At 47.9% G+C, this 26,626-nt stretch overlaps 1 protein-coding gene across 1 annotated transcript in view; it reads left to right on the forward strand.

Annotated features, from left to right (window-relative positions):
• Nucleotides 1-2,646: 2,646 nt before the first annotated feature.
• The window catches only part of COPB2 (COPI coat complex subunit beta 2), a 60,922-nt gene continuing 36,942 nt past the window's right edge, over nucleotides 2,647-26,626 (forward strand). Inside the window, exons 1-11 of the mRNA XM_063915638.1 lie at nucleotides 2,647-2,782; nucleotides 5,073-5,210; nucleotides 5,647-5,733; nucleotides 6,077-6,203; nucleotides 7,489-7,637; nucleotides 7,756-7,902; nucleotides 8,692-8,791; nucleotides 13,828-13,970; nucleotides 14,396-14,595; nucleotides 14,726-14,836; nucleotides 21,173-21,261. Coding sequence (XP_063771708.1) covers nucleotides 2,780-2,782; nucleotides 5,073-5,210; nucleotides 5,647-5,733; nucleotides 6,077-6,203; nucleotides 7,489-7,637; nucleotides 7,756-7,902; nucleotides 8,692-8,791; nucleotides 13,828-13,970; nucleotides 14,396-14,595; nucleotides 14,726-14,836; nucleotides 21,173-21,261 — 1,294 coding nt within the window. The 5' untranslated portion in view covers nucleotides 2,647-2,779. The remainder of the gene's footprint in view (nucleotides 2,783-5,072; nucleotides 5,211-5,646; nucleotides 5,734-6,076; nucleotides 6,204-7,488; nucleotides 7,638-7,755; nucleotides 7,903-8,691; nucleotides 8,792-13,827; nucleotides 13,971-14,395; nucleotides 14,596-14,725; nucleotides 14,837-21,172; nucleotides 21,262-26,626) is intronic.

Here is a 26,626-nt window from a genome sequence, read left to right on the forward strand (position 1 = left end):
AGAAAACGGCGAGGGGGAGACGTCTCGAATTCCAATTTGTACCCCTGAGATACCACCTGAAGGATCCAGGGGTCCACTTGCGAGTGGGCCCACTGCGCACTGAACTTCTTGAGACGGGCCCCCACCGTGCCTGAGTCCGCTTGTAAAGCCCCAGCGTCATGCTGAGGACTTTGCGGAGGCGGGAGAGGGCTTTTGTTCCTGGGAACTGGCTGTTTGTTGCAGCCTTTTTCCTCTCCCTCTGCCACGGGGCAGAAATGAGGCGCCTTTTGCCCGCTTGCCCTTATGGGGCCGAAAGGACTGCGCCTGATAATACGGCGTCTTCTTAGGTTGAGAAGCTACCTGGGTTAAAAATGTGGATTTTCCAGCAGTTGCCGTGGCTACCAGGTCTGATAGACCTACCCCAAATAACTCCTCCCCCTTATAAGGCAATACTTCCATGTGCCTTTTAGAATCCGCATCACCTGACCACTGCCGCGTCCATAAACCTCTTCTTGCAGAAATGGACAGCGCGCTAACTCTTGATGCCAGTCGGCAAATATCCCTCTGTGCATCACGCATATATAGAAATGCATCCTTCAAATGCTCTATAGTCAGTAATATACTGTCCCTATCTAGGGTATCAATATTTTCAGTCAGGGAATCCGACCACGCCAGGCCCGCACTGCACATCCAGGCTGAGGCGATTGCTGGTCGCAGTATAACACCCGTGTGAGTGTATATACATTTTAGGATATTCTCCAGCTTTCTATCGGCAGGTTCCTTTAGGGCGGCCGTATCAGGAGAGGGTAGTGCTACCTGTTTAGACAAGCGTGTGAGCGCTTTATCCACCCTAGGGGGTGTTTCCCAACGTGCCCTATCCTCTGGCGGGAAAGGGTACGATGCCAATAACCTTTTAGGAATTATCAGTTTTTTATCGGGGGAAACCCACGCCTCATCACACACTTCATTTAATTCCTCGGATACAGGAAAAACTACAGGCAGTTTTTTCTCACCAAACATAATACCCTTTTTAGTGGTACTTGTATTATTAGAGATATGCAATACATTTTTCATTGCTTCAATCATGTAACGTGTGGCCCTAGTGGAAGTCACGTTTGTCTCCTCATCATCGACACTGGAGTCAGTATCCGTGTCTGTCATTTGAGGTAACGGGCGTTTTAAAGCCCCTGATGGCGTTTGAGACCCCTGGACAGGCACAAGCTGAGTAGCCGGCTGTCTCATGTCGTCAACTGTCTGTCGTAAAGAGCTGACACTGTCACGCAATTCCTTCCATAAGCTCATCCACTCAGGTGTCGACTCCCTAGGGGGTGACAACTCTATAATAGGCAATTGCTCCGCCTCCATCTCATTTTCCTCCTCAAACATGTCGACACAATCGTACCGACACACCGCACACACACAGGGAATGCTCTGATAGAGGACAGGACCCCACTAGCCCTTTGGGGAGACAGAGGGAGAGTATGCCAGCACACACCAGAGCGCTATATATAGACAGGAATACCACTATAAAATGTGCTGTTCCCTTTATAGCTGCTGTTAGTATTAAAACTGCGCCAAATTAGTGCCCCCCTCTCTTTTTTACCCTTTTCTGTAGTGCAGGACTGCAGGGGAGAGTCAGGGAGACGTCCTTCCAGCGGAGCTGTGATGGAAAATGGCGCCCGTGTGCTGAGGAGATAGGCTCCGCCCCCTTCTCGGCGGCCTTTTCTCCCGCTTTTTGGTGAGTTCTGGCAGGGGTTAAAATACATCCATATAGCCCTGGGGGTTATATGTGGTGTATTTATGCCAGCCAAGGTGTTTTACATTGCTGCTCAGGGCGCCCCCCCCTAGCGCCCTGCACCCTCAGTGACCGAAGTGTGCCTGAGTAACAATGGCGCACAGCTGCAGTGCTGTGCGCTACCTTGTTGAAGACTGATGTCTTCTGTCGCCGATTTTTCCGGACCTCTTCTTGCTTCTGGCTCTGTAAGGGGGCCGGCGGCGCGGCTCTGGGACCGAGCTCCGAGGCTGGGCCTGTGTTCGGTCCCTCTGGAGCTAATGGTGTCCAGTAGCCTAAGAAGCCCAAGCTGGCTGCAAGCAGGCAGGTTCGCTTCTTCTCCCCTTAGTCCCTCGATGCAGTGAGCCTGTTGCCAGCAGGTCTCACTGAAAATAAAAAACCTAAAACTAAACTTTCACTAAGAAGCTCAGGAGAGCCCCTAGTGTGCACCCTTCTCGGCCGGGCACAAAAATCTAACTGAGGCTTGGAGGAGAGTCATAGGGGGAGGAGCCAGTGCACACCAGGTAGTCCTAAAGCTTTACTTTTGTGCCCAGTCTCCTGCGGAGCCGCTATTCCCCATGGTCCTTACAGAGTTCCCAGCATCCACTAGGACGTCAGAGAAAAATGTGTTCCATGCGTTATTGAAAAGTCAATATCCACCAAAACGTCCATATTAATAACAATTCAATGAGCATCACTTTAAGCAAATCAATTTCTATAACACTGATAATGCCCTGCCATATCGCAGCACCACCTCATAAATCACCCCGAGAGATCCGGAAATAGCTCTCTAATTACTCAGGTAAGGGCACCTATTTGCAAGTCCCAGCATGGCGTCGCTCTAGCGACAATAACGCCACGTCACGCCGTGTTCATTCCCTTTGCCAGACACAAGATGGCGCCCCCACGTCACGTAGGCTGATCAGACAGCGGAAGCGGAAAGGCCTCACTCGCGAGACCTGCTGCCCGGACTCCCGGAAGCTCCACGTCAGTGAGAGGCAGCACCACCGTACAGGGGGAACCGGAGAGATGGTGAGTGGCACCGAGGAGCCGCAGAGGCGTCCTGCGGGATCGTGTCATCTTAAGGCAGGGTCTGCAGGGGGTTCATATGTGTGACAGCCAGGTCTCCACCTCCCTCATTGTATTCAGTGCAGACCTGCAATAGACATAGGCAGGGCATTCTGGAACTAGCAGTGCCGTAACAGTGACCGGGTAACCACGTTTGGTATATATATTTACGTAACCTACAGGTGTAGTGATGACATCCATCCAGGTGTACAAGGTCTGCTTTCACTGAATTCGAGGGTGCATCTTACAGTGTGGCCAGTGCAGCCATCCCCCTAAGGTTTCCCTTAGCCCACTTGATTCTAGCATCTACCATCCCCCTAACCTTGCTGCCTATACTGCCTGTCACAGGAAAGTGACGTCTTACCCTGCACCAGATACCGCCTATTAATAAATGTAAGGAACTAGTGGTTTGACCAACCTTTGCCAGGTCGCTAGGCAGCGTGGCCAAAGCTGCAGGTTGCTTTCCGTCCCCTGGCCGTAAGCTTGTCCCATCCATCTATCACAGCAGTGGGAGTCGTTGGTGGGGCACGCTCCCTGGCTACCATTGCGCATGGTGGAAACGGGACAGACCATTGCAAATTTTTATATAGATGAGTAACATGCGATCGGCATATGCTGTCACCCCAGCCTTAATCCCGGACTTCTGTAATACATACCTATGCCTGCGCAGCAGGGCTCGCATCTATGACCCAGTCCTGGGTCCATCGTGACAGTGAGAGAGTTGTTGGGAGAGTGGTGCATGCATGTCACTCCCACTGTACATGCCAATCTCAGAACATGCTATACCTGACTAGTATATGGATCAGTGTTTCTCAATACCTCATAGCTTTACACAGGTGTAGTAGTTACATGTTCTGGCCATACACTGTCCATTGAAAGTCATCATCCGACAGACTGACACCAATTATCTGACATTGCCATACATGGTCAAATAATTGCTCTTTCTGATGTGTATTATCTGAGCACCAATTATTGAATCTGTCGGGCATCTTGAATGATTTTTCATGCTCCACTGTTAACTGATGGTTGGTTGCGGCTATATACTGTAAAATTATCGACCCGTTTGGCCGATAATTGCATTCTGCATGGCCGCCTTTACTGGCACATTTTAAAAGATCTGGTACATTCATTACTAAAAGACATATTGTAGAGCCACAGGTAGTGTGGGAAGCATGAAGTGTTAGGACTCCTAAGGACTGAGAGGCCTATTTACTGAGCCTTGGAGAGAGAGAGAAAGTGGACAAAGAAAAACTTCCAACCAACCAGCTTGTAACTGTCATTTTCCAAACCCAGCTTGTAACATGGTAGTTAGGAGCTGATTAGTTGGTACTTTATCTATTTTCACAATTTCTCTCTCCCAAGGCTTAGTACATAGAGTTTGAGAAACACTAATATATGGAATTAGAGGTGCACACACGTGCTGCTACAGCAATTGGGTCATTAGAAGGTATATCAGGTAGCGTTATTGGAAGATGACCACATGGAGTGTGTGATAAGGATCGTACGATGACCAAACAGGCAGCAGTGGATCTGGATTTGATCCTGGTGCTCAGTCCTCACAGCCTGATCTCACCACCCATGTTGAATGACAATTATGTATTTAAAGCCCTATACACACTCTATGATTTTTTTGAATGATGTGGACACTAACGACACATCATTATGATAATCGTCCAGTGTGTACGCACGATATCGTTACAATGCGTGCTCCCAGGGGGCGTTGATGAGGTCTTCTGTCATCTGTATATGCAGGTCAGTCTTACGATATTGTCAGAAACTGCATGTTCGTGGTTGTGGCAGGATGACGTCGCTTACTGATATCGCTCAGTGTGTATGCACAATGTCGTTTGTTCGGGAGTTCAAGGGGAAACACTGACGATATCGCTCATGGAGCATATTGTCTAGTGTGTACCCACCTTTAAGCAGACATCATGCAGTTTTTTTTTGTTTTTTAGTTTAAGAAATTATTTAATGTATGGATCAAGCTGTAACAGTTTTACTAAGTTTATAGCTTGACAGTGTGAAGCCTGTGAACCCAGTGCTATTGGTACCAGGACTCGTTCACATAATCAGCAGAGTATATAATGTAACGTCTAAAGCCTGAGAGACATTTAGTGGGGAATTCAAATGTGTGAAAAGTCGGTTTGGTGTCTGTTTTTTCCTGTCCATTAGACAGGAAAAAACAGACACCCAACCGACTTTTCAAACAATTGAATACCCCCCTTAGTATTTGTGTATTCTTTGATCATTTCAGCCTCTGCGACTTGACATAAAGAGGAAGCTGACCGCTCGGTCTGACAGAGTGAAAAGTGTTGATTTACACCCCACGGAACCATGGATGCTGGCGAGTCTTTACAATGGCAGCGTATGTGTATGGAATCACGACACCCAGGTAATGCCATATAATGTTATTCCGCATGAATACACTATTGCAGTGGTTTCCAAACGTTTTTGAATCACGGTGACCTAGAGTATCAGAATTTTTTTCACGGCACCCCTAGTCCAAACATTTCTTATTGAGAAATTTAGAAAGAAATATTAAGTTAAGTAGATTGCGTTTATATGTCATCCTTAGGGTCAGTTGTGTGGTGAGGGACAAGATTTGCTTCTGTTTGGCCACGTATTTTATGACTGGCAGCCACCAGCACTGGTTTTGCCTATTATATTGACCATGAATAATTTGAATTGGTCCTGGACCACCAACCCAAGGCACCCCTGCAAGTGTCCCGAGGCACCACAGGGAGCCACGGCACACAGTTTGGGAACCTCTGCACTATGGTATTGCACATTAGATGTCTCAATTCTTTCTTTTTTTTTTTCTTATTCAGACACTGGTGAAAACTTTTGAAGTATGTGATCTGCCTGTCAGAGCTGCAAAGTTTGTAGCAAGGAAAAACTGGGTCGTCTCAGGAGCAGTAAGTGTAAACCTGTATATTGTTCTGTAGTTATCCTGCACTTCAGCACTAATTAAAAATTGTCCAAATGAAAGATTAGCAGCTGCTGCCCCTATCATCCATTCCATATCATGACTCCACAATTCCTAGCAATAAGCAGGGGGGAGATTGCTCATAGTGTAACCTTATAAAGTGGTGCCAATTAAATGCGTGCTTTGAATCGATAAAGTGAATAAGCAAAGTAAGTTATTGGTCACTGTGTTCAGGTAAAAAAAAATGGTGACAAGTTAATGTAATAAATACATGTGGTGTAGTTCTGTAAGGTACGCGTTGTGTATGAAGCTGTTCTGTTTTCTTCTCTAAGGATGATATGCAGATTAGAGTGTTTAACTACAACACCTTGGAGAGGGTTCACATGTTCGAGGCTCACTCTGATTATATCCGCTGCATTGCTGTGCATCCTACTCAACCTTACATCCTGACCAGCAGTGGTAAGACTTCAAAGACCTTGCTAAGCATGTTATAATAATAATATGTACTGACTAGTGCTGTGAGATAAACAAGGACATTAGAAATCAGTCAGGAGTTGCATTCAGGTATAAATACATAATTGCTTTATTCCCGCCACTCCCCCCATCCTTCATATTGTGACTTGCAGTATCATGATTCTGGACAACCACCCGCAGTCTCCACCCTGTTGTTCAGTGTTATCATTCATGTCATTACACAGCCTGGTTAGGGCCTATGTCAGACACTTCCCTGGAGAAGGTGACAGTATTTGGTAGAACTGATATTCGCAAGCCACACACATTATCTGTAGGACAGGGTATTGATGTTCAAGGAACTTCTTATGTTTCCGTTATTTCTTGTAATACCTGAGTAGTAGATTTGATAAATCAAATGTGTGATTTTATTTCTAAATTAGGAATAATTATTAACAGTAATAAAAGAAATGCTGCAGCATAGCTGTGTTCTGTGATGTAAATCTGTCTGAGGGTCTACTGCAGGCATTCTCAACCTCTGTCCTCAAGGCACACTACAGTGCAAGTTTAGTGATATCCAGGCTTCAGCACAGATGGCTATATCAAGATTCCTGAGGTACTAATTAAGTCACCTGTGCTCAAGTCTGGCTATCACTAAAACCTGCACTGTTAGTATGCCTTGAGAACTGAGGTTGGGAATGCCTGGCCTACTGTATGGCGGGTTCTGGGGTTACTCCATGTTTTAGAGATGTTTCTTTGCTGAGCAGTGTAATCTCTAGCGCACAGGTTCTCAAACTTGGTCCTCAGGACCCCACACAGTGCATTTTTTGCAGGTAACCCAGCAGGTGCACAGGTGTATTAATTACTCACCGAAACATTTTAAAAGGTCCACATGTGGAGCTAATTATTTCACTTGTGATTCTGTGAGGAGACCTGCAAAACATGCACTGTGTGGGGTCCTGAGGACCGAGTTTGAGAACCTGTGCTCTAGCGGATGACTGATGCAGAAAAAGATTATTAAAGCAAATACTATGCTCATATTCACTCTCAGTTTACAGGGGGCAGGGATTAGGCGTGTTCTAAAATGTACACCGTAGTGCAAGATATTGTGATCTGAGATGACTGGTGGTGTTGGGAGTAAGATGCGGCTTTCCCATTTGTTTTTGAAGATAATCACACCACTTATGTATTCTCTTCATATTTTTTAATCAGTCCATGATCTTGTTACAAAATGTGTGTAAAATGGATGGTTGGGAGAAGCTTATTACAATACATTGCCTCTTATTTCTGGTAGATGACATGCTGATTAAGCTTTGGGACTGGGATAAGAAATGGTCCTGTTCCCAGGTGTTTGAGGGCCACACGCATTATGTCATGCAGATTGTCATCAATCCAAAGGACAACAACCAGTTTGCAAGTGCATCACTTGACCGTACCATAAAGGTAAGCAAGCTTTATGCCTGTCGCTGCTCTATACTTTATTCTGTGGGCTTGGGGTATCTTTTGTGTGGATTACATATTGTCCTACTGAAATCACTCACCACATTCTTGTTGCATGTAGGTTTGGCAGCTCGGTTCCTCCTCCCCCAACTTCACACTGGAGGGGCATGAGAAAGGGGTTAATTGCATTGATTATTACAGCGGAGGTGACAAACCCTACCTCATCTCTGGAGCTGATGACAGACTTGTGAAGATTTGGGACTACCAGGTCGGTGAGCTTACATTAATTTCTATAGAAATCTTATACTAGTTGATTAGTTTGTTACTTTAGAGAGATGAAGTTAATGAGATGATGCCAAATCTGAAACGTTTTATTTCACATTGATTTATGTGAAATAAACAGAAACTAAAGCACTGTTACAGTGCATCACTATCTCATGCATTTAATGACATTGGAATAGGAAGGGGGGGGGGGGGGGGCCCCTGTAACACATTATGAAGTCCCCTATGTTACAGGTGTTTGCAGCACTTGTCACCGCCACTACAAATCTGTGTATCTAGCAATGTGGGAGCATGAGAAATGTGTTTATATATTGATCAGAACATGTAAGCTTACAGCCCAGCATCATGGGTTCCTTATTTCAGCAAGTTCCTACACCATCTGCTCTTAGTTTTTGTTCAGAGAAAACCCTCTTTACCTGAAGTGCAGTCCCTGTTTCTGCCATGTGCAGCTCCATAGAGTGCAGAAACTGCATGGCAAATTCATAGAAGCTGATGCAAATCACTTCTGCAGTCTTTCTATAACCACTGTACTGTTGACATAAATAGTGACTGGACAAGACATGTACTAAACCATAAAACATGTAAAACCTATGTGCCTTTTATCAAGTGCACCTATAGCTGATAGCAGACCACATCCTAGATCTACCCCATGATTTCTGTCACTTCTGTGGACAAATAGGGAATACAATTGAATCTAGGGGGAGACTGTTATTTAAAAACACTGACACTACATCTAACCTTATGGATTTTTTTTTTTTTTTTTAAACCCCTATAGAACAAAACCTGTGTTCAGACTCTGGAAGGCCACGCTCAGAATGTTTCCTGTGTCAGCTTCCACCCTGAGCTCCCCATTATCATCACCGGCTCAGAAGACGGTACGTGTGTTTTTTAGGAGGAAATCATTAGTATCGCACGCATAAATAAATAAAGATCAGTGGTCAGTCATGTTTTGTAAAACAAGTTTTCTCTAGCATCCATAAGGAATATTGGGGAAACTAGTACAATGGGGTATAGACGGGGTCCAAAGGAGCCAGTGCACTTTAAATTTCTTCAACTGGGTGTGCTGGCTCCTCCCCTCTCTGCCCCCTCCCACAGGCAGTTTAGAAAAAACTGCCCTCAGGAGAGGATGCACACTTTGGAGCTCCAGAGAGATTTCTTCAATATCTTTTAATCTTTAATTATTTTCGGTATGCTTTCTGGGCAACAGTATACCGCACCGTGGGAGTTAGGTAAGGGGATGGACACCGGCCTTACGAGGTGCAGGGCCGTTTCCCTGCTGCAGGACCATTGTCCTGAGGGGTTGTTCAGCGGGGCACTGCGCCTTGGCTGTCACAGTCGCAGCATGCCGCACACCCCGAACGCTGCCTGAAGGTGACATCGGTGGTGAGTACAAAACGGTGCCCCACTAGGGGGGTCCCCGGTCTAAAGTGCGGCTGACCACGGGCGCGGCGTATGGGACCCTTCCGGGGGAATCCCGCTATGTTCCCCTGTGTAGAACTGGCATAAAAGGGCTTGACTAGTACTTGTGTGATGTTTTAAGCTTAAAAGGATACTTTTGCCAGTATAATCTATGTATGTAACTCTGGCGCCATAGGAGGGGGCGGAGCTACCTCAGAGCGGGACCTGAGGCGTTTTGGTGCCTTCCTCTGCTTAATGCACCACAGACAGCACACACAGCACTTCCTGATCCTCAGACACGCCGGAAATCTGGTACAGGGTGTAGCAAAGGGGGAGAGCCGCTTGTGTACACTATAAAAATCCTATTTAGGATAGAAATTGTTAGCGTTTACAGTGTTACAGTGCGCTGACAGCCTCACTGGGGCTGTGCAGCTCAGGGTGTGCTGGTGTTCTCTCTCTCTCGCGCGTGCTCTCTCTCACATACAGTAGGGCAGGCTTGCATTATAACTGCCTGTGTGTATGTTGTTGTGCTTACTGAATATAGGTAAACACAAGCTGTGCAGTGTATGTCACCCCAGATTCTCTCCCTTATATAATGACTGTTTCCTGTGACAATGCAGTCAATCTTCACAAATCGGTGAAGGGGCTGAGGGAGAGGGTCCAGAGCCCCACTGGTTAGGGTCTCTTAAAACTATGATGTCAGATATGTCATCCCAGCTCACTGCTAATGTGCAGAAAACTCGGCTACTACTGCAAGCTGTTGCAGATTTAGCTGCTAGGGCAGATGCACAGCCCTTCCACCCCCTCTCATGCAGGTCCTCAGATGCGTGGTTTACCTGCTATTCTATCTGATTCAGATGATATACAGGATAATGGGGATGACCTGGACCCCGTTAGTGGGGATCCCGATGCTGCTCAGGGGATTGAACCTCTCATTTTGGCTATAAGGGATGTGTTAAAGCTCTCTCTAGAGGACGCTGCGTCACAGCAGTCATTTTTCTTTGTACAAAACAAGCCTAATGTCACTTTCCCTGATACTACAGAGTTAGATGACTTATTCAAACAGGCCGTGGAAAAATCTAGACAAAAAAATTCCAAGTGTCCAAAAAGTTTTGCGCACTTTCCCATTTGCACCTGAAAGTAGAAAATTTTGGGAGGAACCCCCTGGGGTGGATATCTCAGCCTCTTGCCTGTCTAAAAAGGCGGTGCTGCCCGCCCCGGGCTCCTTTTCCATGAAGGATCCTGGGGATAGGAAGATAGAGACTACCCTAAAATCTATATACACAGTAGTCGGTATATCACAAAGACCAGTCATTGCGGTTTGCTGGATGACCCATGCTATTCATTCTTGGGCCCCTCAGATTCAGGGGTGCCTCTCGGTTGATATGCCCTTAGTTACTATGGTAATCCTCCTGAAGCATATTCAGGACACTGCCTGTGTCCTCTGTGATTCGCTCAAGGACATGGGGAACACTACTGTTCGGACTTTTGCCATGGCAGGACCTTGTGGTTGCATCAGTGGATTGCGGACGCAGAATCCAAACGTAGTGTGGCATCCCTCCTCTTTTCTGGGGAATGGCATTTTGCGGTCGAATTGGATACCTGGATTTCCAATCTTACCGCTGGGAAATCCACGTTTCTCCCCTCTGGCGCCCCACCGGGGAGACAATCCGATCCGGGGCCTTCTCTCCAGTCCTTTCGGTCTCACAGATTTCGATCTAAGGCCAGAGGTGCCTCCAATGCGGCTAGAGGTCACTTCAGCCGCGTCTTGGAGACTTCCTGCCAGGATGCCTTGGTAAGAGATCGTGTTTCTCAGGGCTTACAGGCTGGAGTTAGACAGTACTCCCCCCTCAATGATTTTTCAAATCAAGCTTGCCAGCTTTGGAGGATATGCAAGTTACGTTGCAACAGGCAATCCAAAAGTTGGTTTAGTCCCACGTTATTGTTCCAGTACCACTATCACAACGCGGCACAGGGTTTTACTTAAACCTGTTTGTGGTGCCGAAACCGGACAGTTCGGTCAGACCCATTTTGAATCTCAAATCCTTGAATCCTTACTTGAAGGTGTTCAAGTTCAAAATGGAATCCCTGCGAGCAGTGATCGTGGGCCTGGAAGAACGGGAATTTTATGGTCTCTTTGGATATCAAGGATGCCTATCTCCATATTCCAATTTGGTCGCCTCATCAGGCGTACCTAAGGTTTGCCCTGCTGGACAGTCACTTCCAATTCCAGGTGCTATCCTTCAGACTGTCCACAGCCCTGAGGGTATTCACGAAGGTGATGGCAGAGATGATGTTCCAACTCCGGGTCCAGGGGGCCAATGTGGTCCCTTATCTGCACAATCTTCTAATAAAAGCACGATCCAGGGAGCTTTTGTTGCTCCATATTGACCGCACCATACATCTTCTATCAGACCATGGGTGTATCTTCAACTTGCAGAAGTCCCGCCTGGAGCCAACTCAGAGGCTTCTTTTCCTGGCGATGTTACTGGATACTGTGGCTCAGAAGGTGTTTTCTATGAGAGGACAAGGCGAAAACACTTCAGGAGATGGTCCACATGGTGCTTCGGCCTCCTCGAGTGTCCATCCATCTCTGCATAAGATTGCTAGGGAAAATGGTTGCCTCATACGAGGCGATCCAGTATGGGAGGTTCCATGCCAGAACACTTCAATTGGATCTCCTGAGCAAGTGGTCCGGATCGCATCTCCAGATGCATCGGATGATTCATCTGTCACCTCAGGCCAGGATTTCCCTCCTGTGGTGGCTACAGTCCTCCAATCTCTTGGAGGGCCGGAGTTTCGGGATTCCGGATTGGGGGCCTTACTAAAAAAGTCCCTACTTTGTCTTTTACGAGGACAGAGCGGAGCTCAGGACTAGACATCAGTTCCAGCCGAAGGTTGTCTCCGCGTTTTCATCTGAATCAACCTATTGTTCCGTCCAGTTCTGACACTTCTGCTCCTCCGGAGGCATTGGATGCTGTGCGTGCCTTGAAGATCTATGTCAAGCGCACAGTTTGGGTCTGATGCACAGAAAAAGGGTTGTCCTGTTTCCAAGCAGTCCATTGCTCGTTGGATTAGGCTTCCTATCCAACAGGCCTATGTGTCGGCAGCTTTACCTGTTCCGAAGTCTCTAAAGGCCCACGCTACAAGATCAGTGGGCTCTTCCTGGGCGGCTGCCCGTGGAGTCTCCGGCTTGCAACTATGCCTAACGGCTACCTGGTCGGGGACGAACACCTTTGTGAAGTTCTACAAATTTGATACCCTGGCCCAAGAGGATACCCAGTTTGGGCAGGCGGTGCTGCAGCAGTCTCTACCCGTTCTGGAAGTTTTGGGACGTCCCTATCGTACTAGATTCCATCAATATCCCTTATGGATGCTAGAGAAAATAGGATTTTAATACCTACCCATAAATCCTTTTCTCGTAGTCCATAAGGGATATTGGGCGCTGCCTCAGTGTGTGGACTTTTCTGCAGGTTCTTGTTATATGGTTACCTGTTCAGCTGTTGTTGTTACCAGCCGTTGCTGGTTGTTGTATGTTAGTGGTGTGCTGGTGTGTAAATCTCGCCACCTTTTCTGTTATAATGTTCCTTCTCTCATAGGTCATTTCTCCTATGGGCACATTTTTATCTATAACAGCCTGTGGGAGGGAAAATAGGGGGGAGGAGCCAGCACACCCAGCCAGTTGAAGTTTAAAGTGCACTGGCTCCTTTGGACCCAGTGTATACCTCCTCGTACTAGTGTATGTATGTATGTATGTATGTATGTGTATGTATGTATACATACATACATACATACATACATACATACATACATACATACATATTGAGTATCCCTTATCCAAAATGCTTGGGACCAGAGGTATTTTGGATATGGGATTTTTCCATATTTTGGAATAATTTCATACCATAATGAGATATCATGGCGATAGGACCCAAGTCTAAGCACAGAATGCATTTATGTTACATATACACCTTATACACACATCCTGAACGTAATGTTAGACAATATTTTTTATAACTTTGTGCATTAAACAAAGTGTGTGTACATTCACACAATTCATTTATGTTTTATATACACCTTATACACACAGCCTAAAGGTCATTTAATACTATATTTTTAACAACTTTGTGTATTAAACAAAGTTTGTGTACATTGAGCCATCAAAAAACAAAGGTTTCACTATCTCACTCAAAAAAGTCTGTATTTCGGAATATTCCGTATTTCGGAATATTTGGATATGGGATACTCAACCTGTGTATGTGTATGTATGTATGTATGTATGTATGTGTATATATATATATATATATATATATATATATATATATATATATATATATATATATATATATATATATATATATATATATATATATATAATATACACCACACGTACTCTTTGAAGTTGTGATCTCTATGCCCTGAAAGTGCTTGTCCCAACTGTAGCATACTTCTTGTAAGAAACAGTCTATTTGAAGGGGATTTCCCATAATTAATATTTTTTTCTTTCTCTTAGGCACCGTGAGAATCTGGCATTCTAGTACATACCGTCTGGAGAGTACTCTGAATTATGGTATGGAACGGGTCTGGTGCGTGTCTGGCCTCCGAGGCTCCAACAATGTGGCACTAGGGTATGATGAGGGCAGCATCATTGTTAAGGTGAGAAACAAAAGTTTTGGTTATCACAAATACAAAAGTAACTGTAGTTACCAATCTAATGGAGTCCATAAGCATTAGTGATCCTCATTCTCTTCCAGTAACCCTGTAATTGTTTTACAAAGTTCTTTTATTTCCATGGATCACAGTAACATTTTCCAATTGCAGGTGTAGTGAGAGAGAACAGGTGCGTAGCTAGTCCTGGGTTTTGTTGTGTTTTGTCTGTTCTTAAATCGTTACACACTCATACAATAGGTATGGTAATTAGTGTGTGGACACATTACTTACTGGTTCACACTCTTTGGCAAATGATTTCAATTTGGGGTCAGTAGTGAAACTATAGGTATTTTTAGATCTTATTTTAAACTCCCCCAGTCTCTATAAACTGTTAAGTGAGGTATGACTGTAAGCCAACTCTTTATCTTTAGTTGGGTCGTGAGGAGCCAGCAATGTCCATGGATGCAAATGGAAAGATCATCTGGGCCAAGCACTCCGAGGTGCAGCAGGCCAACCTTAAAGCCATGGGAGAAACTGAGATTAAAGACGGAGAGAGGCTCCCTCTAGCTGTGAAGGACATGGGCAGCTGTGAAATCTATCCCCAGACCATCCAACACAACCCAAATGGGAGGTGAGGAAATGTCCTTAAGATATACTATATATGACCAGTGTGATAGTACTTGCTTTGTGCAGAGAGAGATTTCTTAAATTCTGTTGTTGCGTGGCACAAATCTGAGCTGCCTGTCACACTCTTGTTTTAGGTTTGTAGTGGTGTGTGGAGATGGAGAATACATCATCTACACAGCCATGGCGCTGAGGAACAAGAGCTTTGGATCTGCACAGGAGTTTGTGTGGGCCCACGATTCCTCTGAGTAAGTTATGTTATCAGATACCTGTAAATAAATAAACTTGTGATTTCTTTTAACTTTCTTTACACTTTTATATGCTTTTGGATGCTGTTATTTCTCTAACGTCCTAGTGGATGCTGGGGACTCCGTAAGGACCATGGGGAATAGACGGACTCCGCAGGAGACTGGGCACTCTAATAAAGATTTAGTACTACTGGTGTGCACTGGCTCCTCCCTCTTTGCCCCTCCTCCAGACCTCAGTTAGAATCTGTGCCCGGAAGGAGCTGGGTGCTTTTAGTGAGCTCTCCTGAGCTTGCTAATAAGAAAGTATTTTAGTTAGGTTTTTTATTTTCAGAGAGCTTCTGCTGGCAACAGACTCTCTGCTACGTGGGACTGAGGGGAGAGAAGCAAACCTACTAACTGCGGCTAGGTTGCGCTTCTTAGGCTACTGGACACCATTAGCTCCAGAGGGATCGAACACAGGAACCTAACCTTGGTCGTCCGTTCCCGAAGCCGCGCCGCCGTCCCCCTCGCAGAGCCAGAAGACAGAAGCCGGCGGGTTGAAGCAAGAAGACGTCAAAATCGGCGGCAGAAGACTCCTGTCTTCATATGAGGTAGCGCACAGCACTGCAGCTGTGCGCCATTGCGCCCACACTAACCCACACACTCCGGTCACTGTAGGGTGCAGGGCGCAGGGGGGGGCGCCCTGGGCAGCAATTGATTACCTCCTGGCAAAAGCAGCATATATACAGCTGGGCACTGTAATATGCATGAGCCCCCGCCATTAATTTTACAAAAAATCGCGGGACAGAAGCCCGCAGCTGAGGGGGCGGGGCCTTCTTCCTCAGCACTCACCAGCGCCATTTTCTCTCCACAGCTCCGCTGAGAGGAAGCTCCCCAGGCTCTCCCCTGCAGACTCACGGTAGAAAGAGGGTAAAAAGAGAGGGGGGGGGGGGGGCACATAAATTTAGTGCATTAATCATATATACAGCAGCTACTGGGTAAACACTAAGTTACTGTGTGATTCCTGGGTCATATAGCGCTGGGGTGTGTGCTGGCATTCTCTCTGTCTCTCCAAAAGGCCTTGTGGGGGTCCTGTCCTCATATAGAGCATCCCCTGTGTGTGTGGTGTGTCGGTACGCGTGTGTCGACATGTTTGACGAGGAGGGCTATGTGGAGGCAGAGCAAGTGCAGATGAATGACGTGTCTCCGCCGACGGCGCCGACACCTGATTAGATGGAAATGTGGAAGGTATTAAATGATAATGTAAACTCCTTGCATAAAAGGTTGGATAAAGCTGATGCCTTGGGACAGTCTGGGTCTCAGCCCATGCCTGATCCTACAACGCAGAGGCCGTCAGGGTCTCAGAAGCGCCCACTATCCAAAATTGTTGACACAGATATCGACACGGATTCTGACTCCAGTGTCGATGACGATGATGCAAAATTGCAGCCTAAAATGGCTAAAGCCATCCGCTACATGATTATAGCAATGAAGGATGTATTGCACATATCAGAGGTAAACCCTGTCCCTGACAAGAGGGTTTATATGTATGGGGAGAAAAAGCAAGAGGTGACTTTTCCCCCTTCACATGAGTTAAATGAGTTATGTGAAAAAGCTTGGGATTCCCCCTATAGGAAAGTGCTGATTTCCAAAAGGTTACTTATGGCATACCCTTTCCCGCCAACGGACAGGATGCGCTGGGAATCCTCCCCTAGGGTAGATAAAGCTCTGACACGCTTATCTAAGAAGGTGGCCCTGCCGTCACAGGATACGGCCGCCCTAAAGGATCCTGCCGATAGGAAGCAGGAAAGTATCCTGAAGTCTGTTTATACACATTCAGGTACTCTACTGAGGCCGGCAATTGCGTCGGCCTGGATGTGTAGTGCTGTAGCAGCATGGACAGATAATCTGTCTGAGGAACTGGATACCTTAGACAAGGATACCATTTTACTGACCCTGGGGCATATAAAAGACGCTGTCCTATATATGAGGGATGCCCAGAGGGACATTTGCCTACTGGGCTCTAGAATAAATGCAATGTCAATTTCTGCCAGAAGGGTCCTGTGGACTCTGCAATGGACAGGTGATGCCGACTCCAAAAAGCACATGGAGGTTTTACCTTACAAGGGTGAGGAATTGTTTGGGGACGGCCTCTCTGACCTAGTTTCCACAGCTACGGCTGGGAAGTCAAATTTTTTGCCATATATTCCCTCACAGCCTAAGAAAGCACCGTATTACCAAATGCAGTCCTTTCGATCACAAAGAAGCAAGAAGGTCAGAGGTGCGTCCTTTCTTGCCAGAGGCAGGGATAGAGGAAAGAAGCTGCACCATACAGCTAGTTCCCAGGAACAGAAGTCCTCCCCGGCTTCCACTAAATCCACCACATGACGCTGGGGCTCCACAGGTGGAGCCAGGAGCGGTGGGGGCGCGTCTCCGAAATTTCAGCCACCAGTGGGTTCGCTCACGGGTGGATACCTGGGCTATACAGATTGTGTCTCAGGGATACAAGCTGGAATTCGAAGTGATGCCCCCTCACCGTTACCTCAAATCGGCCCTGCCAGCTTCCCCCATGGAACGGGAAGTAGTGTTAGCGGCAATTCACAAGTTATATCTCCAGCAGGTGGTGGTAAAGGTTCCCCTCCTTCAACAGGGAAGGGGATACTATTCCACAATGTTTGTGGTGCCGAAACCGGACGGTTCGGTCAGACCCATATTGAATTTAAAGTCCCTGAACATTTATCTGAAAAGATTCAAGATCAAAATGGAATCGCTCAGAGCGGTCATTGCAAGCCTGGAAGAGGGGGATTTTATGGTGTCTCTGGACATCAATGATGCTTACTTGCATGTCCCCATTTATCCACCTCATCAGGAGTACCTCAGATTTGTGGTACAGGACTGTCATTACCAATTCCAGACGTTGCCGTTTGGGCTCTCCACGGCACCGAGAATATTTACCAAGGTAATGGCGGAAATGATGGTGATCCTGAGAAAGCAAGGAGTCACAGTTATCCCATACTTGGACGATCTCCTCATAAAGGCGAGGTCCAGAGAGCAGTTGCTGATCAGCGTAGCACACTCTCAGGAAGTGTTGCAGCAGCATGGCTGGATTCTGAATATCCCAAAGTCGCAGCTGATTCCTACGACGCGTCTGCCCTTTCTGGGCATGATTCTGGACACAGACCAGAAGAAGGTGTTTCTCCCGGCGGAGAAGGCTCAGGAGCTCGTGACTCTAGTCAGAGACCTCTTAAAACCGAAACAGGTGTCGGTGCATCACTGCACGCGAGTCCTGGGAAAGATGGTGGCATCGTACGAAGCCATTCCCTTTGGCAGGTTCCATGCGAGGATGTTTCAGTGGGATCTGTTGGACAAGTGGTCCGGATCGCATCTTCAGATGCATCGGCTGATCACCCTGTCCCCGAGGGCCAGGGTGTCTCTTCTGTGGTGGCTGCAGAGTGCTCACCTTCTCGAGGGCCGCAGGTTCGGCATACAGGACTGGGTCCTGGTGACCACGGATGCGAGCCTCCGAGAATGGGGGGCAGTCACTCAGGGAAGAAACTTCCAAGGGTTGTGGTCAAGTCAGGAGGTTTGTCTGCACATAAATATCCTGGAACTAAGGGCCATATACAACGCCCTGAGTCAAGCGGAGCCTCTGCTTCGCAACCAACCGGTGCTGATTCAGTCAGACAACATCACCGCAGTGGCTCATGTAAACCGCCAGGGCGGCACAAGAAGCAGAGTGGCGATGGCGGAAGCCACCAGGATTCTTCGTTGGGCGGAGAATCACATGCAAGCACTGTCAGCAGTGTTCATTCCGGGAGTGGACAACTGGGAAGCAGACTTCCTCAGCAGGCACGACCTCCACCCGGGAGAGTGGGGACTTCATCACGAAGTCTTCACTCAGATTACAAATCGATGGGAACTGCCACAGGTGGACATGATGGCGTCCCGTCTCAACAAAAAGCTACAAAGGTATTGCGCCAGGTCAAGAAACCCTCAGGCGATGGCTGTGGACGCACTAGTAACACCGTGGGTGTTCAGTCGGTCTATGTGTTTCCTCCTCTTCCTCTCATACCCGAGGTGCTGAGAATCGTAAGAAAAAGAGGAGTGAGAACAATACTCATTGTTCCGGATTGGCCAAGAAGGACTTGGTACCCGGAACTGCAAGAAATGCTCACAGAGGACCCATGGCCTCTACCTCTCAGACAGGACCTGTTGCAACAGGGGCCCTGTCTGTTCCAAGACTTACCGCGGCTGCGTTTGACGGCATGGCGGTTGAACGCAGGATCCTAGCGGAAAAAGGCATTCCGGATGAAGTTATTCCTGCGCTGATAAAGGCTAGGAAGGACGTGACAGCAAAACACTATCACCGTATATGGCGAAAATATGTTGCCTGGTGTGAGGCCAGGAAGGCCCTACAGAGGAATTCCAGCTGGGCCGGTTCCTGCACTTCCTACAGTCTGGGGTCCATAAAGGTCCAGATTTCGGCCCTATCCTTTTTTCTTTCAAAAGGAAAAGGCTTCTCTTCCTGAGGTTCAGACGTTTGTTAAGGGAGTGCTGCATATTCAGCCCCATTTTGTGCCACCAGTGGCACCTTGGAATCTCAACGTGGTGTTGGGTTTCCTGAAATCCCACTGGTTTGAGCCACTTAAGACCGTGGAGCTAAAGTATCACGTGGAAGGTGGTCATGCTATTGGCCTTGGCTTCGGCTAGGCGTGTGTCAGAATTGGCGGCTTTGTCATGTAAAAGCCCCTATCTGGTTTTCCATATGGACAGGGCAGAATTACGGACTCGTCCGCAATTTCTGCCGAAGGTGGTGTCCTCTTTTCATTTGAACCAACCTATTGTGGTGCCTGCGGCTATTCGTGACTTGGAGGATTCCAAGTTACTTGATGTAGTCAGGGCTTTGAAGATCTATGTAGCCAGGACGGCTGGAGTCAGGAAGACTGACTCGCTGTTTATCCTGTATGCATCCAACAAGCTGGGTGCTCCTGCTTCAAAGCAAACCATTGCTCGCTGGAACTGTAGCACGATTCAGCAGGCTCATTCTGCGGCTGGATTGCCGCATCCGAAATCAGTGAAAGCCCATTCCACAAGGAAAGTGGGCTCTTCTTGGGCGGCTGCCCGAGGGGTCTCGGCATTACAGCTTTGCCGAGCAGCTACTTGGTCGGGTTCAAAAACATTTGCTAAGTTCTACAAGTTTGATATCCTGGCTGAGGAGGACCTTGTGTTTGCCCATTCGGTGCTGCAGAGTCATCCGCACTCTCCCGCCCGTTTGGGAGCTTTGGTATAATCCCCATGGTCCTTACGGAGTCCCCAGCATCCACTAGGACGTTAGAGAAAATAAGATTTTACTCACCGGTAAATCTATTTCTCGTAGTCCGTAGTGGATGCTGGGCGCCCGTCCCAAGTGCGGACTTTCTGCAATACGTGTATATAGTTATTGCTTAATAAAGGGTTATGTTATGTTGGCATCCATTGTTTGATGCTCTATTGTTCATACTGTTGACTGGGTAAGTTTATCACAAGTTAAACGGTGTGATTGGTGTGGCTGGTATGAGTCTTGCCCTGGATTCCAAAATCCTTTCCTTGTAATGTCAGCTCTTCCGGGCACAGTTTCCTTAACTGAGGTCTGGAGGAGGGGCATAGAGGGAGGAGCCAGTGCACACCAGTAGTACTAAATCTTTCTTAGAGTGCCCAGTCTCCTGCGGAGCCCGTCTATTCCCCATGGTCCTTACGGAGTCCCCAGCATCCACTACGGACTACGAGAAATAGATTTACCGGTGAGTAAAATCTTATTTTTTTATTTTATCAGAATGAAACATTATTACATTATAGGTTGTCCATAGACCCTTTAACTGGATTTGCTCTTAACTCTAAGAGCAGCCCATAGCATGAAAAAGAACTGAGGAGTGTTATGGTTCCCTATTTTGCAATCACTGCAGAATGGGGTGTGAGCAGGTGGACCACTGTGTAGCAGGAATGGCTGGTTGCGGCTTCTCATTGATCCTCCTGGTCCCACCCCCCTCGCCCACCCCCATCTAAAACATCATACAGCACCTTTAGCTCTTAGGGTTTAGCTGATGCTGTGTGGATAAGCAAAAAACGCATGTGTAGAGCAGGCATTTGGGCTCTAGGTAGGGGGCAGAACTATAATGCTCCTCTCACTGTCTGGGTGGTATTTTTTATGTCCAATGATTATTGTTTTGGCAATCATCCGTGCAGTGGGTGCTACTCCACTTATCGCCTCAGCATCACTGCCAATTTCTTCCTCTGTTGTTGTGCTCACAATAATAAGAATCCCAGTGAGATGCTGCTTCATGTGGTCGTATTAAAACATTTGTCATTTGTCACTTATAGATACGCAATCCGTGAAAGCAACAGTGTAGTGAAGATTTTCAAAAATTTCAAGGAGAAGAAGAGTTTCAAACCAGACTTCGGTGCAGAAGGTCTGTTCCTGGAAATCAGCTTGGCGATGTGTCTGTTATTAACCTTACTTTAAGGGAATGTGAACTATGCCTTTGGGGCACTCGCTTGAAGTGTCCAAGGGCAATGTGGCAGTATGTGTTTCTTGTGGATCACAGTGTACAGATAGATTTCCTCTACCTGGGTCTATAGGACTGACAAAGGACTATGCAATACTAAATTGAAAAAGTATAAAGGTAACGGCTACTGGTAGAACTGTCTTCACTCCAAGGTCAGCCATAATTGTGTGTTACCCAAAATCCCTGATGTCACAGCAGCCATAGCGCAGGGAAGGCTGTAGCACACGGGGCCTTACTCAGGGGTTGATGTAGTTGCAGCCGTAACTGCGTCCTTTGCCGCAGGTGCTACTGCATCTTTCTCTAACGTCCTAGTGGATGCTGGGGACTCCGTAAGGACCATGGGGAATAGCGGGCTCCGCAGGAGACTGGGCACTCTAAAGAAAGATTTAGTACTATCTGGTGTGCACTGGCTCCTCCCTCTATGCCCCTCCTCCAGACCTCAGTTAGAATCTGTGCCCGGCCGAGCTGGGTGCTCCTAGTGGGCTCTCCTGAGCTTGCTAGAAAAGAAAGTATTTTGTTAGGTTTTTTATTTTCAGAGAGCTTCTGCTGGCAACAGACTCTCTGCTACGAGGGACTGAGGGGAGAGAAGCAAACCTACTCACGGCAGCTAGGTAGCGCTTCTTAGGCTACTGGACACCATTGGCTCCAGAGGGATCGAACACAGGTACCTAACCTTGATCGTTCGTTCCCGGAGCCGTGCCGCCGTCCCCCTCGCAGAGCCAGAAGAACAGAAGCAGCAGAAGCAAGAAGACATCGAAATCGGCGGCTGAAGACTCCTGTCTTCACTTAAGGTAGCGCACAGCACTGCAGCTGTGCGCCATTGCTCCCACAGCACACCGCACACTCCGGTCACTGTAGGGTGCAGGGCGCAGGGGGGGGCGCCCTGGGCAGCAATTAAGTACCTTTTTGGCAAAAAGAGGCATATATACAGTCTGGGACTGTATATATGCCTGAGCCCCCGCCATTTTTTACACATTAAAGTGGGACAGAAGCCCGCCGCTGAGGGGGCGGGGCCTTCTTCCTCAGCACACCAGCGCCATTTTCTCTTCACAGCTCCGCTGGAAGGACGCTCCGCAGGCTCTCCCCTGCAGTATACAGGTGCATTAAAGGGTAAAAAAGAGAGGGGGGGGCACATAAAGTTAGGCGCAGTATATATATATTAACAGCAGCTACAGGGTAAACACTAAGGTACAGTGTAATCCCTGGGTTATATAGCGCTGGGGTGTGTGCTGGCATACTCTCTCTCTGTCTCCCCAAAAGCCTTTCCTGGGGTCCTGTCCTCAGTCAGAGCATTCCCTGTGTGTGTGCGGTGTGTCGGTACGAAACCTGTGTCGACATGTTTGATGAGGAAGGATACGTGGAGGCAGAACAAGTGCAGCGGAGTGTGGTGTCGCCGCCGACGGTGCCGACACCTGATTGGATGGATATGTGGAAGGTGTTAAATGATAATGGAAACTCCATGCATAACAGATTGGATAAAACTGTAACCTTGGGACAGTCGGGGTCTCAACCCATGCCTGATCCTACAGCGCAGAGGCCGTCAGGGTCTCAAAAGCGCACACTATCCCAGATAGTTGACACAGATGTCGACACGGAATCTGACTCCAGTGTCGATGACGATGAGGCAAAGTTGCAGCCTAAAATGACTAAAGCCATCCGCTACATGATTGTAGCAATGAAGGATGTATTACACTTTCTGAGGAAAATCCTGTCCCTGACAAGAGGATTTATATGTTTGGGGAGAAAAAGCATGAAGTGACTTTTCCCCCTTCACATGAATTAAATGAATTATGTGAAAAAGCGTGGGATTCCCCTGACAGGAAGGTGATAGTTTCCAAGAGATTACTTATGGCGTATCCTTTCCCGCCAACGGACAGGTTACGCTGGGAATCCTCCCCTAGGGTAGACAAGGCGTTGACACGCTTGTCCAAGAAGGTGGCCCTGTCGTCTCCGGATACGGCAACCCTAAAGGATCCTGCGGATAGAAAGCAGGAAGCTATCCTGAAGTCGGTTTATACACATTCTGGCACACTGCTGAGGCCAGCAATTGCTTCGGCCTGGATGTGTAGTGCGGTAGCTGCATGGACGGATTCTCTGTCTGAGGAGTTAGATACCCTGGATAGGGACACTGTTCTACTGACCCTGGCACATATCAAGGACGCGGTCCTATATATGCGGGATGCCCAGAGGGACATTTGCCTGCTGGGCTCTAGAGTTAACGCAATGTCCATTTCTGCCAGAAGGGTCTTATGGACTTGGCAATGGACAGGGAATACCGACTCTAAAATACACATGGAGGTTTTACCTTATAAGGGTGAGGAATTGTTTGGGGACGGTCTCTCGGACCTAGTTTCCACAGCTACGGCTGGGAAGTCAAATTTCTTGCCTTATGTCCCTCCACAACCTAAGAAAGCACCGTATTACCAAATGCAGTCCTTTCGTTCTCAGAGGAGCAAGAAGGTCAGAGGTGCGTCCTTCCTTGCCAGAGGCAGGGGTAGAGGAAAAGAGCTGCACCATGCAGTTAGTTCCCAGGAACAAAAGTCTTCCCCGGCTTCCACTAAATCCACCGCATGACGCTGGGGCTCCACAGGCGGAGCCAGGAGCCGTGGGGGCGCGTCTCCGACTTTTCAGCCACCAGTGGGTTCGCTCACAGGTGGATCCTTGGGCTATACAAATTGTGTCTCAGGGATACAGGCTGGAATTCGAGGTGATGCCCCCTCACCGTTACCTAAAATCGGCCTTACCAACTTCCCCCATGGAAAGGGAGATAGTGTTGGAGGCAATTCACAAACTTTTTCTCCAGCAGGTGGTGGTAGAGGTCCCCCCCTTCAAAGGGGAAGGGGCTACAATTCCACTATGTTTGTGGTACCGAAACCGGACGGTTCGGTCAGACCCATATTAAATTTAAAATCCCTGAACATTTATCTGAAGAAATTCAAGTTCAAAATGGAATCGCTCAGAGCGGTTATTGCAAGCCTGGAGGAAGGGTATTTTATGGTGTCTCTGGATATCAAGGATGCTTACTTGCACGTCCCCATTTATCCGCCTCATCAGGAGTACCTCAGGTTTGTGGTACGGGACTGTCATTACCAATTCCAGACGTTGCCGTTTGGCCTGTCCACGGCACCGAGAGTTTTTACCCAAGTGATGGCGGAAATGATGGTGCTCCTTCGGAAGCAAGGGGTTACAATTATCCCATACTTGGACGATCTCCTCATAAAGGCGAGGTCCAGGGAGCAGTTGCTGATCAGCGTAGCACACTCTCAGGAAGTGTTGCGTTAGCACGGCTGGATTCTGAACATTCCAAAGTCGCAGCTGATTCCTGCGACGCGTCTGCCCTTCCTGGGCATGATTCTGGACACAGACCAGAAGAAGGTGTTTCTCCCGGTGGAGAAGGCTCAGGAGCTCGTGACTCTAGTCAGAGACCTCCTAAAGCCAAAACAGGTGTCTGTACATCGCTGCACGCGAGTCCTGGGTAAGATGGTGGCGTCATACGAAGCCATTCCCTTCGGCAGGTTCCATGCGAAGATCTTTCAGTGGGATCTGCTGGACAAGTGGTCCGGATCGCATCTTCAGATGCATCGGATGATCACCGTGTCCCCCAGGGCCAGGATGTCTCTTCTGTGGTGGCTACAAGGTGCTCACCTCCTCGAGGGCCGCAGATTCGGCATACAGGACTGGGTCCTGGTGACCACGGATGCAAGCCTCCAATGGGTGGGGGGCAGTCACTCAAGGAAGAAACTTCCGAAGGTTGTGGTCAAGTCAGGAGACTTGTCTGCACATCAATATCCTGGAACTAAGGGCCATATACAACGCCCTGAGTCAAGCGGAGCCTCTGCTTCGAAACCAACCAGTGCTGATTCAGTCAGACAACATCACGGCAGTGGCCCATGTAAACCGCCAGGGCGGCACAAGAAGCAGGGTGGCAATGGCAGAAGCCACCAGGTTTCTTCGGTGGGCGGAGAATCACGTACTAGCACTGTCAGCAGTGTTCATTCCGGGAGTGGACAACTGGGAAGCAGACTTCCTCAGCAGACACGACCTCCACCCGGGAGAGTGGGGACTTCATCAAGAAGTCTTCACGCAGATTGCAAATCGATGGGAACTGCCACAGGTGGACATGATGGCGTCCCGTCTCAACAAAAAGCTAAAAAGATATTGCGCCAGGTCAAGGGACCCTCAGGCGATAGCTGTGGACGCACTAGTAACACCCACGGTGTTCCAGTCAGTCTACGTGTTTCCTCCTCTTCCTCTCATACCAAAGGTGCTGAGAATTGTAAGACAAAGAGGAGTGAGAACAATACTCATTGTTCCGGATTGGCCAAGAAGGACTTGGTACCCGGAATTGCAAGAAATGCTCACAGAGGACCCATGGCCTCTGCCTCTCAGACAGGACCTGTTACAACAAGGGCCCTGTCTGTTCCAAGACTTACCGCGGCTGCGTTTGACGGCATGGCGGTTGAACACCGGATCCTAGCAGAAAAGGGCATTCCGGAAGCAGTTATTCCTACGCTGATAAAGGCTAGGAAGGACGTGACAGCAAAACATTATCACCGTATATATGGCGAAAATATGTTGCTTGGTGTGAGGCCAGGAAGGCCCCTACAGAGGAATTCCAGCTGGGTCGATTCCTGCTCTTCCTACAGTCAGGTGTGACTATGGGCCTAAAATTAGGGTCCATAAAGGTCCAGATTTCGGCCCTATCCATTTTCTTTCAAAAAGAACTGGCTTCACTGCCTGAGGTTCAGATGTTTGTTAAGGGAGTGCTGCATATTCAGCCTCCTTTTGTGCCACCAGTGGCACCTTGGGATCTTAACGTGATCTTGGCTTTCCTGAAATCCCACTGGTTTGAGCCACTTAAGACGGTGGAGCTAAAGTATCTCACGTGGAAAGTGGTCATGCTGTTGGCCCTAGCCTCAGCTAGGCGTGTGTCAGAATTGGCGGCTTTGTCATGTAAAAGCCCCTATCTGGTTTTCCATATGGACAGGGCAGAATTGCGAACTCGTCCGCAGTTTCTGCCAAAGGTGGTGTCATCTTTTCATCTGAACCAACCCATTGTGGTGCCTGCGGCTACTCGTGATTTGGAGGATTCCAAGTTGCTTGTTGTAGTCAGGGCTTTGAAGATCTATGTTGCCAGGATGGCTGGAGTCAGGAAGACTGACTCGCTGTTTATCCTGTATGCATCCAACAAGCTGGGTGCTCCTGCTTCAAAGCAAACTATTGCTCGCTGGATCTGTAACACGATTCAGCAGGCTCATTCTGCGGCTGG

Source organism: Pseudophryne corroboree, chromosome 4, assembly GCF_028390025.1.
Source record: "Pseudophryne corroboree isolate aPseCor3 chromosome 4, aPseCor3.hap2, whole genome shotgun sequence".
NCBI classification, from domain to species: domain Eukaryota; kingdom Metazoa; phylum Chordata; class Amphibia; order Anura; family Myobatrachidae; genus Pseudophryne; species Pseudophryne corroboree.